This window comes from Aspergillus tanneri (genome assembly GCF_003426965.1).
Source record: "Aspergillus tanneri strain NIH1004 chromosome Unknown AapTan_3_pilon_pilon_pilon, whole genome shotgun sequence".
Lineage (NCBI taxonomy): Eukaryota > Fungi > Ascomycota > Eurotiomycetes > Eurotiales > Aspergillaceae > Aspergillus > Aspergillus tanneri.
In genome coordinates this window covers 3270954-3282642 of record NW_022984630.1, presented here as the reverse complement: position 1 = coordinate 3282642, position 11689 = coordinate 3270954, and the positions used below count along the sequence as shown (strand labels likewise).

General features: G+C 49.1%; 4 protein-coding genes across 4 annotated transcripts; 2 read left to right on the top strand and 2 right to left on the bottom strand.

Annotated features, from left to right (window-relative positions):
• Positions 1-1246: 1246 nt before the first annotated feature.
• ATNIH1004_004883 (uncharacterized protein) lies at positions 1247-2383 on the bottom strand (the record flags this gene model as incomplete). Its single annotated transcript, XM_033569548.1, has 2 exons — positions 1247-2036; positions 2136-2383. The coding sequence occupies 2 exons, from the start codon at positions 2381-2383 to the stop codon at positions 1247-1249; spliced, it is 1038 nt and encodes a 345-aa protein (XP_033428354.1).
• Positions 2384-2740: 357 nt separating this feature from the next.
• Positions 2741-4078, bottom strand: ATNIH1004_004882 (uncharacterized protein; the record flags this gene model as incomplete). Its single annotated transcript, XM_033569547.1, has 1 exon — positions 2741-4078. One exon carries the CDS (start codon positions 4076-4078, stop codon positions 2741-2743), a length of 1338 nt encoding a protein of 445 aa, XP_033428353.1.
• A 564-nt stretch (positions 4079-4642) lies between these two features.
• Positions 4643-8374, top strand: RPN2 (proteasome regulatory particle base subunit RPN2; the record flags this gene model as incomplete). The annotated part of the gene is made up of 5 exons (XM_033569546.1): positions 4643-4782; positions 4902-5071; positions 5134-5657; positions 5709-7982; positions 8054-8374. 5 exons carry the CDS (start codon positions 4643-4645, stop codon positions 8372-8374), a joined length of 3429 nt encoding a protein of 1142 aa, XP_033428352.1.
• Positions 8375-9297: 923 nt separating this feature from the next.
• Positions 9298-11179, top strand: ATNIH1004_004880 (putative acyl-CoA dehydrogenase; the record flags this gene model as incomplete). The annotated part of the gene is made up of 5 exons (XM_033569545.1): positions 9298-9412; positions 9481-9492; positions 9552-9811; positions 9889-10630; positions 10686-11179. 5 exons carry the CDS (start codon positions 9298-9300, stop codon positions 11177-11179), a joined length of 1623 nt encoding a protein of 540 aa, XP_033428351.1.
• Positions 11180-11689: the final 510 nt, after the last annotated feature.

Sequence of the window (11689 nt, the reverse complement as noted above, 5' to 3'; positions counted from 1 at the left end):
CCCACATCTTAGCAGTTACAGGTACAGACAACGGGTACCTTTCTTTCCTTAAGATTCTCGCTGGTAGAGTCCCCAGTGTGGATGCATTGTCTCGTGTAGTTGGTGTCTAGTCTAATAATAAACATACAAAGTATGTTCAAGACCAGATATATGTCAGTATTATGGGTATGCCGATTTTTCGTGCCTTACAACTTGGAGTGTGGGGAAGTATTGGGGTACATCTATCGTACTTGCATACCTTTCCTTTTCCAGTAATCAGTCAGGATGCTCATGCACAATCACGTCAGATTCCTCAGCTGAACTGTGAAACGGATCGAAACACGAACATACATTGGATTAAGCTGGTTTCGGTCTACCAATAATACTAGAGTTCCTGTCTCAGGCTAATATCTCTGACATCCCTATTTAGTAATATTGTAAGTAATAGTATCACAACCTACACCGCTGGATGCGCAAGCCTCTTTTAATCAGAATATATCAATCCTTGAAAGTTGTTTTTGCCACTATTCACTATTTTCATCTACAACGTAGTACATTGTTAATGTATATATATATAAGGCCAAAAAAAGGGACAGTATCAATTCCGACCCTTAAGCTACTGTGGCGGTTCAAAATGATCGGAGCACATGCTCTAAAAGGTTGACAATAGTCAAGAATTCCCATGATCATTACTAAAAGGCACAAGAGCTAAGGGAAGTGATGACATGTAATCAAGTGATGATGTTCTAAATTCACTCAGCCACACCACCCAAAGTCTATCCAGGCAAGGGCCCTTGCACAAAAATTGCGGAATTGGCATGCTGCGTATGTTGTACAACCAATCTAACAACAATTATAATACCCCTCTAATCATTTTATGTGAAGGCAATGGTCTCATCAATGTAAGTGGTCGTAGTTCTATAGTAGCTTTAATCCTGATGACATATGACGCAATCATCCATGGGCGATGAAATGACTGATTTCCAAACTGCAGAAATCCTTTTGGTGTGATACTCCAGCCCAGTCCATAGTGAAGGATGGTAGTAAAAAGGAGGATCCTGCTCGGCCAGCCTGGGTGTGCGTCTCTTTGACAAGGATGGTCAGGTGAACCTACAATTTCACATGCTCAAGGCAGCTTTCCCATGTGAAAGGCCAGGTCTGTGGTTTGGGACCACCACCGCATACCTCTGTTCCCCAGTATTGACTACAGACCATTGCTTCATTCATATCAGCATTAATCTTTGGCCAAGAGATTATGAGCAGGACGTCAATGCATTTCGCGACACCATTTCCTCAGTACGTCTCTTGCTTGAGTCTCCGCACCAATTTCCCTCCAAAAGTGGCCAGCCCTGTCAACCTCGACCGACCGGAATTGACTGCCTTGAACCCGGGTAAGGTTTTCTGACCACCTGTGCAACTTACTGGCGGATGTAAAGGCATCCTGGTTGCCATAGATGGCCATTGTTGGGTTTGCACTCAGCTGGTCGGTCGGGCTAGGACAGGGAACATGTTTCCCTTCGGCAGAAGTATGAGTTCCTACCTCCAGTGATAGTTTGGAGAAGAATGTCAAAAATAGATTAATAGGAGGCAGAAGAGGCGAAACAAGAAGGTAAGAAATTTTTGTTCTCGAAACATGTAAAGTTCCTTTCCGATCAGAAAAATCGCCAATTGGCGGCAATTTTTCTTGCACTTTCTTGATATTCGTCGACAGCACGAGGGCTTTCTCCGCTGCACGGGAAATCTCATGCGGTGCAGAACCGTCAGAACTGTTCTCAAAAAGGTCTGCAATAATACCAATCGCCGGAAGATGTGAAGTAATCATTGACCCATACGAATATCCGCCCAGCACAAGATGAACGTTCGTGCGTGCGTCTTCAGAATTCTCCTCGGAAGACATCTGTCGGATGGCATCTGTCATATTTTCTCTCCCTCCCTGCGAAGCGACTTGTAGCCTTAATCCATGCAAGTAGAACAGCATGAACCCATAAAAGGAGACATAGTCGGCCAATTCAGGTCGTGCAGTCCAGCTAGTGCTTCCTTCTGAGCCACCCGCTCCTCTACAAGATATATTAGCATAAAATTGTTTAGATCTAGCTTCGGGAAATAACTTGAAAGCTGCATAAAGTAACTGGACCTATTGATAAAGTGGTAATTACCGGAAATTGAAAGTGCCAACAACATATCCAGCTTCTAACAGCTCGCCTCCAACAAAACCCACGACCGGGTCATCGTAACAACCGCCAAGAGTAGCATAAGGATGCGCAACAATAGCTCCGCGTATGGGACCACTGAATGTATATTCTGTCTCACTCAGTTCACGGGGCAGATACAGGCGGCAGTCGAGTTGGATTTCATCGTACACCGAGGGGATGGTAAAGGCATACGTGGGCGAGGGGAGATCCATACTATAATATTACCGAATCTAATAATCGGTCCTGTTGTAGATATCGAGCGACATATTCCTTAACCATGGATCACGGAGTGGTGGGATGACAATATCCTGGGAAAAGGTTGTCGGGGGAAGCTTTTTGAATGACTACTGCTGCTGGCCCAAGCGTCTGCTAGGGATTTGGGTGACTAGTGGCCACCGCACACTGCACTGTTGCCGGTAGAATACAGCAACACTCTCGAGCAGAAACATTTCATGCCTACGGTAACATTCTTCAATTCTACGGCTGGTATGAATTATCCCTGGGAATACATACATATCATGATATTCCAACAGTCCTTTCTACTACCAGTCTATGAAAACTATATACCTCTAGGACTCCGGAAGAAGCCATGCAGGATCAGGGTCTTCGTCTTCGTCTCCGGATTTGGAGATCACATCGTGTGAATGCTCTTCCGCATCCTTCAGTAAATCAGGAGGAGGTTCAGGATTGTCGACACCAAGAGGATCTGCCTCGGAGTCATTATCGTCGTGGACCCGGCTTCGACTTGGCCCTTCCCGATGTGGAGACGGCCATATATCTTCCTCGGAGACGTTGAAAACACCGAGGAGCTTCTTTCGCGCTTCTCGCAGCGCTTCCAGTTCGGAACCAATACAACAGACGAGCAGTTTCCAACCCTTCTCTTCTGCAATCTCCAGATGATGTTCTACACGACCTGTTGTGTTGTCCAAATCGGCTAGGATACTCCGGGCCTGTTCCTCGTCGGATTTGCTTCCAGAGGGTCCATCAGGGGACAGGAGCTGCGATTGTCTTTGAATTGAGCGACGCATCGCCATCTCTAGTCGCTTCTCAAACCCTGACACTTCCCCAACAACAAGTTTCCACATACCGCCACCTTCCTCGAGTGCTTCAATCTCGGTATCCACTTCTTGTTGTCTTTTCTTTAACCGCATTTGCTCATTTTTCCATTGTTCTTGGGCCATGTCAAGGGTTCGACGTTTTGGATTCAACGTATAAAAGGTTTGGTGGTTAGTGTTAATTAAATGAGGGCTGACAGGGGGGTTTTGGAGAAAATTCCAGATGTCAGATTCAAGTAGTGATAAAGAAGCCTTGTAAGAAGACAACTTCGATTCTACTGTATTCTCCATCTGTGATAGTTCTTGAGTAACCTGCCTATGTCTCGCTTTCACCTGGGACAGTCGAGTCTCCATTTCATGAATATCTGACTCCAGCTGGCGACTCTCATCTCGAAGCTCCTTGGAACGCTGACTTTCCCTGTTATTGTGAATCGTAGAGAGAGCGTCCTCTAGCCCTTCCCGTTTGGTACCGAATCCATCAATCTCCATCAACGCATCTTGCCGTTCGTCAAACCGAGATGCAAGCACCTCTCGCTCTTTTTCCCTTAGTTTCAGCAAGTTGTAAACGGAACTGAATATCCCTTCTCTCGCAGCGCGCAACCCAATCTTCTTTGGGACTGGCTGTCTCACAGGCAGCGTCGATGGACCGCGGACATTACTCAAGTCCGAGTTAGGGGTATATCCTCCACTGGACAGAGAACTGTCCTCACTTTGGTCTCTGAGGCCAGCTAAGAGACCTTCTCCCTGCGCATCGATAAGAACCTGTAAATTACGCTGAAGATGCTTCGCTTGACGGTCAATGTAAATCAAAGGATCCTGATGATAGGAAGACGTTCTAAGAGGTGGAGACATTGAATGACTCTCCCGGCTTTGTGAGAATGAGCTTGTCATTTTGGATCAGGAAGGGGCTATTGAGTGGATGTTTTGGTAAACTAGTATCTCTAAGGTGGGAACTTCTCAAGACACGAGATCAGAAAAGAGCGAACGTGTATAAAAGAGAGCTGGGGCAATGGGTCTGAGTGACCCTTAGCAGCCCCAATGGTAAAATAGCGTGCTGCCTGTTTTCCCCATCACGGGCTCGTGATCGTCAATTGATCCCATGCCATCATCATTCACGTGACTATTCTAGGGGTTTCTGCAGGAACCACGGGAACCTTTCGACAGCTTCCATCCGCCTATCCGTTGCGTTGACGTGTGTCTCACTGGGTAAATAGCTTCCTGATTACTTTCCATCTACCTTCTTTTCCCCCATCCGACTTTTGTTTTTCGTTTCACTGCTTTATCTACCTGCTAGCAGACTTCGCCCCTCCGGTCTTCTGTTAAAATCGAAGGTCGCACTGATTAACCCGGGCCAGCTAATCCATAGCTCCGTCAAAGCTGTTGCCTCACCCCCTGCGATAGCACAATTTTTCAGAGATGGTTGGTCTCGCTTCGGCCGCTGGCCTCGTAGGATTCCTCTCGGAACCGGATCCTGAGCTGCGAGTTTTTGCCTTGAAGACTTTGGATTCTCAGATCGACCTACTCTGGACGGAGGTCGTGGATGCTGTCCCCCAAATGTTAGTCTTCGCTACCTTAGTCTTTCTCTCATCACTTTCGAATCAACCCCATGAATTTACATCCAGTATAAATGGACTCTCTGATGATGTATTCTATTTTCTAACCTTCCCTTGTACAGAGAGGCGCTCTACGAAGATGAGTCTTTCCCGGAACGTGAACTTGCCGCCTTGGTTGCGGCCAAAGTTTACTATCACCTCCAAGAATATAATGAGAGTATGGTTTTCGCTCTTGGAGCAGGGAAGTTATTTCAATTAGACCAAGGTGGCGAGTTTGAGGAGATGATTATTGGTAAGTTCATGAAGTTCTCATCACGACACCTTGGCTTTGATCTGATATCATATATTCTCCAGCCAAATGTGTCGATACTTTCATTTCTCTCTCTGCTGCCAAAAAGCCTGCTGCGGGTGACCAGCCGGTCAATTTGAACACTGCATTCCCAACTTCTGGTGAAGGAGCCACGAGCACGTCCGCCAGCCTTACGTCCCCGATTACTCCATTCTCGCAGTTAGCTCTGCCATCAAAATCATTACTTTCTCGGCAAGAAGTTCCAGGGGTTGATGCGGCTTATCCTGGAGGCGATGATGTAAGCGTTAAACAGGTGGAAACACCGTTGGTTATGCGACGAGGGGTCCAGAGCCAATTGCAAACTGTTATCGAGCTCTTATTTGAACAATGCTTCCAGCAGAGGCGTTATCGCCAAGTAATTGGCATTGCCATCGAAGCTAAGAATCTGGATGTTCTTCGAAAGGCTATCCTTCGGGCCAGCGAAGATGAGAAGAAGGAGAACGGTGAATCTCGCCGGAGCGAAGAACTCATGGAATACGTTCTAGATATCTGTATGGGTATCGTACAGGAGCGCGCTTTCCGCAACGAGGTACGTAATTATCTCATAGAGGCCAAAGGCCGAGCTAACCGTGCTTCGTAGATCCTGAAACTCATTCTTGACCTTCTCAACGAAATCCCCTCGCCAGACTACTTCTCAATCGCTAAATGTGTTGTTTATCTCAACGAGCACTCGATGGCATCCGTCATTCTTCGCCAGTTGGTCGAGAAGGGTGATGCCCGGTCGCTTGCTGTGGCTTACCAAATTTCTTTTGACCTTTATGATAATAGCACACAAGAGTTCCTTCAGAAGGTTCGACAGGAAATCGCCGAGCTTGTGCCGGAAAAGAACGCAACCGAAGCCGAGAGGAAACAGGACACGACAGTAGATGAAAGTGAGCCGAAGGAGTCTGACCCTTTACTCGAAGACCAGTCCAATTCTGAACAACCCAAGTCTATCGGGGTCAATGATGACGGGCAAAAAGCCTCGCCCGAAGCACATACGGCCCTTAAAAATATAATCGACATTCTTGACGGTATCAAGTCTATCCAATTGAATTTGGAGTTCTTATACCGGAGCAACAAGGCCGACATTTCCATCCTCAACAAAGTTCGGGATAGTTTGGAGGCCCGGAATTCGATCTTCCACACCGCGGTTACGCTCTCAAATGCCTTTATGCATGCCGGAACCACCCATGACAAGTTCTTCCGAGACAATCTGGAGTGGTTAGGCAAGGCAGTTAACTGGTCCAAATTTACAGCTACAGCCGCTCTTGGTGTCATCCATCGCGGCAACTTGAGCCAGGGACAGAAGCTCTTGCAACCGTACCTACCTAGGGAGCATATTGCGGGTGTTGGGGGATCAGGTTCTGTTTACAGCCAAGGTGGTTCTTTGTATGCGTTTGGTCTGATCTACGCCAACCATGGTGGAATGGCTGTCGATCTCATTCGTGACCACTTCAAGAAGGCTACTGAGGAGGTCGTCCAGCATGGCGGTGCTTTGGGTTTGGGGGTTGCGGGCATGGCCACCGGCGACGAAGGCATCTACGAAGATCTGCGGAACGTTCTCTACACCGACTCGGCACTTAACGGCGAGGCTGTCGGACTCGCTATGGGTCTGGTCATGCTGGGGACTGGCAACATGAAGGTCCTGGAAGATATGATTCAGTATGCCCATGATACGCAGCACGAGAAAATTGTTCGTGGTTTAGCGATGGGAATGGCTCTTATCATGTATGGCCGTCAAGAAGCCGCTGACGAATTGATCAATGGCCTCTTGGGCGACCCTGACCCGACCATTCGCTATGGCGGTATTATGACGATCGCCCTTGCTTATTGCGGCAGTAGCAGCAATAAAGCCGTCCGTAAACTCCTTCACATCGCTGTCAGCGACGTTAATGATGACGTCCGACGTATTGCAGTGCTGAGTTTGGGCTTCATCTTGTTTAGGAAGCACCAGAGCGTGCCTCGTATGGTGGAGCTGCTTTCTGAGTCGTACAACCCCCATGTGCGTTATGGTGCTGCTATGGCCCTTGGTATTTCATGCGCTGGCACCGGGCTCGACGAGGCGATCGATCTCCTTGAGCCGATGCTCAAGGATTCCACCGACTTTGTGAGGCAGGGAGCCCTGATTGCCTTAGCCATGGTTTTGGTCCAGCAAAATGAAGCCATGAATCCCCGAGTGAGCACATTGCGCAAAGCCATGATGAAAATGATTGGAGACCGCCACGAGGATGCCATGGCCAAGTTTGGTTGTGCGGTTGCTCTTGGCATCATCGATGCTGGTGGCCGGAACTGCACCATCAGTCTGCAAACACAGACCGGTAACCTGAACATGCCCGGAATTGTCGGGGCTGCTGTGTTTATTCAGTATTGGTACTGGTTCCCCCTCACTCATTTCCTGTCGCTCAGTTTCTCCCCTACGTCGGTCATCGGCGTGGACCAGAAGCTCGAAGTACCTTTCTTCAAGTTCCATTCGAACACGAAGCCTAGCCTTTTCGATTACCCACCGGAGCAACAGGTGAAGACTGAAGAGGCACCGGAGAAGATCAAAACCGCTGTTCTGTCCACCACTGCCCAGGCTAAGCGTCGTGCGCAGCGGCGTGAGAAACAGCAGCGGCGCGAGAGTATGGATATTGACCAGACACCTGCCACACCCAAGGTCTCGGACCAGGCGCCTGATCGGATGGACACCGAGGACGGCACAACCAAAGGCGATGAAGAGGCAAAGGAGGGAGATAAGGAGCCCAGTGAGGGCCAAAGGAAAAGGGTTGAGCGGGAGAAGGTTGGATATGAACTTGAAAATATGTCGAGAGTGCTTCCCGCTCAACTCAAGTATCTGACTTTCCCAGATCCTCGGTATGAGCCGGTCAAACGGGTACGTATATCTTGCTTCTCATGTGTCGGATATATATGATGTGATCGGGTTGCTGACCGTTATTACAATAGCCTACTGGTGGAGTGGTTGTGGTCCTGGATAAGAAGCCCGATGAATCGCGAGAGACCATCGAAATGAAGGCTAGCAAGGAAGTCAAGCAACCCGCTGCCGCAGGTGAGACGCTGCAGGACCGACTGCAGGCTGCCATCGGGGCTGCAGCTCTCCAGACGCCTCAACGGGGTGGTCCCGGTCAAATTTCCATGGGTGCCGGTCCGACAGCGGGAGCGGCGGCGGCTGCCGGTGTTTTGACAGCAGTGGATGAGGATCAAGAAGGCGGCGAGGAGGCCCCCGTTCCTGAAGAGTTCAAGTACGAGTCAGAAGGCGAGGAGTAGAAGGATGGTGTGCAGTTTTGGGTTGTATTACTAGATTAATCGTGGATCTATTCTGAGAGGCCAGTGGGTATCGCTGGTGCCTGACATTACACTATTTATTTTGTAAATGGGGTCAATATCTACACTAGATGAGCTACTGTATAAACAGCATTTGTCTCTGATGAAACAATAGATGATGTACGGGAAACGCTAAGTGCCAACATCAAAGGTAGTCTCACCTAGAATTACTGTGTAGCTAGTGCTTAGTATGGTCTTTCCCTGGGGAAATTTTCAGCTATAGAGGTGCCTCGGGGCATATGAAATATGCTCCGTATACGTTCAGAAGAATACAGCAAATCAGAGACGTGCCGATGATAATATCAACTCGGTAGCATCTAGCGGCCCCTTTCCCCTGATTTTCACATGCCGATGTCGGTTCTTGGGGATGATTTACTGGGCTTCCTGATTTCCTGGGCTTAAGATCGACATGATGGGTGCTCGAATCCACGTGACCATAGGCAGCCTCGGCACATTCCCCAAAGGGGAGTGCAGAGCACGTGCGATGGTGATGCAGAGAACGCTCAGTCAGCCAATGAGCGCGCGTGCGAAAACCAGCAGATGACCGGTAGAGCATTTGTCATCCGGCCGAGGTGGTCGACAAGTGAGCCTGATTGGACAAGGTGCGGTCCATTTGCTTTCCTACGTTCCCAGATCGACATGTGAAGAAGCGACGGTAAGCTGGGACCCAGGAATGCATCTCGCTTTGAGAATTCTCCGAGGACACAGAGCCTTTTTGGGCGGTTGGTCCGAAGCCTGTGTTCCCTAGTATATCTATCGGTCCTCTCCGCCCTTTCCATTTTCCCTTTTACCCCGGATTGTGTGCTCCATACCTCTCTATCTTAGCTCTATCTTTGCCCGTCCGTCTCCATCCGACCCTGCACAATATGTCCAAGACATTCTCGAAAGACGACGTCGCATCGCATAGCAAACCAGACAACCTCTGGGTTGTTATTGACGAGGATGTTTATGACTTGACGAAATTCCAGGATGAACATCCAGGTATGTTGCGAGGATGAGGGTGCGATTCTTTACAATTCCCATGCTAACGTGGTTCTCGTGAAACACAGGTGGAAAGAAGAGTATGTTATTAGCCACGGAAATAGCCACCAAGCAATAAGTATTAACTATGGTCGTGAAGTTCTCCAGCGAGTTGCCGGGAAAGATGCATCGAAACAGTTTTGGAAATACCACAATGAGGGGATTTTGAAGAAGTACAAGAGCAACCTGCAGATTGGATCTTTGGACAGCAAGAAGGCCGCAGCTGCTCCTGCTCCGGCAAAGCAAGAGCCTCCTAAAGCCCAGGCGGCCCCAGTCGATGTTTCTTCAGCCAAGTCATCGGATCCCCTCGACCCTTATGGCGAGCTGATTCCATTCGCCGATCCTTCCTGGTACCACGGTGTAAGTTTATCATTGACGCACTACTTCCCGCTTGGCAGAAAGATTTCAAGAGACTAACTGCGTCCTCTCTTGGACAGTATCATTCTCCCTACTTCAACCAGACTCATGCCGCCCTTCGCGCGGAGGTACGGCAATGGGTTGAGTCGGAAATTGAGCCATACGTGACTGAATGGGATGAGGCCAAAAAAGTGCCCGATGAAATCTACAAGAAGATGGGAGAGCGTGGATATCTTGCGGGTCTGTTGGGAGTCAAGTATCCTGTCAACCATACGCCGCACCGCGTCCAATCCGTCGCTCCCGAAAACTGGGACCTTTTCCACGAAATGCTTCTCACCGACGAATTATCTCGCGCTGGCAGCGGCGGTTTGGTCTGGAACTTGATCGGTGGCTACGGCATTGGATGCCCTCCGCTGGTCAAGTTCGGTAAGAAGCCTCTCGTGGATCGCATCCTCCCCGGCATCCTGGCTGGCGACAAGCGCATCTGCTTGGCCATTACCGAACCGGATGCTGGAAGTGACGTTGCCAACCTTACCTGCGAGGCTAAGCTGACCCCCGATGGCAAGCATTACATTGTCAACGGCGAGAAGAAGTGGATCACCAACGGTATTTGGTCCGACTACTTCACCACCGCTGTTCGCACGGGCGGGCCCGGCATGAATGGTGTAAGTGTGCTCCTCATTGAGAGGGAGGCGGGTGGTGTGAGCACACGGCGCATGGACTGCCAAGGTGTTTGGAGTAGCGGAACCACGTACATTACATTCGAGGACGTCAAGGTGCCGGTAGAGAATCTCATCGGGAAGGAAAACCAGGGATTCAAGGGTATGTTTAGCTAGACCCTTCTCCTTTTTGGCAAGATTTCTAACCTTTGCCATAGTTATCATGACCAATTTCAACCACGAGCGAATTGGAATCGTCATCCAGTGTGTCCGGTTCTCTCGAGTGTGTTATGAGGAGTCCGTGAAATATGCGCACAAGCGAAAGACATTCGGCAAGAGACTTATCGACCATCCCGTCATCCGTATGAAGCTTGCCCACATGGCCCGTCAGATCGAAGCCACGTACAATTGGCTGGAGAACATCATATACCAGTGCCAGTCCATGGAAGAGACCGAGGCAATGCTCAAGCTCGGGGGTGCTATCGCTAGTCTCAAGGCTCAGTCCACTGCCACCTTCGAGTTCTGTGCCCGAGAGGCCAGTCAGATCTTCGGTGGCCTAAGTTACAGCCGTGGTGGCCAGGGTGGCAAGGTGGAACGTTTGTATCGCGATGTTCGTGCCTATGCGATCCCTGGTGGAAGCGAGGAAATTATGCTGGACTTGAGTATGCGCCAGAGCTTGCGCGTGCACCAGATGTTTGGTATGAAGCTGTAAATATTGATATCCATTTTATTATATGTAGTTTGGGGTACATAGAGCTTTCCCTCGTCAAGGGCCCTGATATCACCCCTTTATTTTCTTTTCATTTTTCGTTTTAATTTATTTCCCAAAGGCATCTCGCTGTACTGTACTATACCTTGAGAAATATGATGATAAATTGGTTGGAAATAGCAGCATAGGGTCGGACTTCCTGTGGACGGGACTGTTGACCTGAAATGGACCATCTGTTCGGGATAATGATGCCCCTTTTATTACACAATAACAATTATCACCATATGGTGCCTCTGAATGATCTATTTGAATCTACTGTCGCCAGGCAAGGAGAACCTCAGTGGCCATCCGGAAGGGAAGGGATGGAAGAAATAGATACTCCGGTGGCGGATGCGGACCACGTGCGCAACCCAGCGCTCTTCACTTTGCGACTTTCGCTTTAAGCTCCGTGGCGGATCCAGTCTTCCCTTTCTGTCATTTCGGATTGCTGTTCTGTGTCCGTTTGGGTTTGGA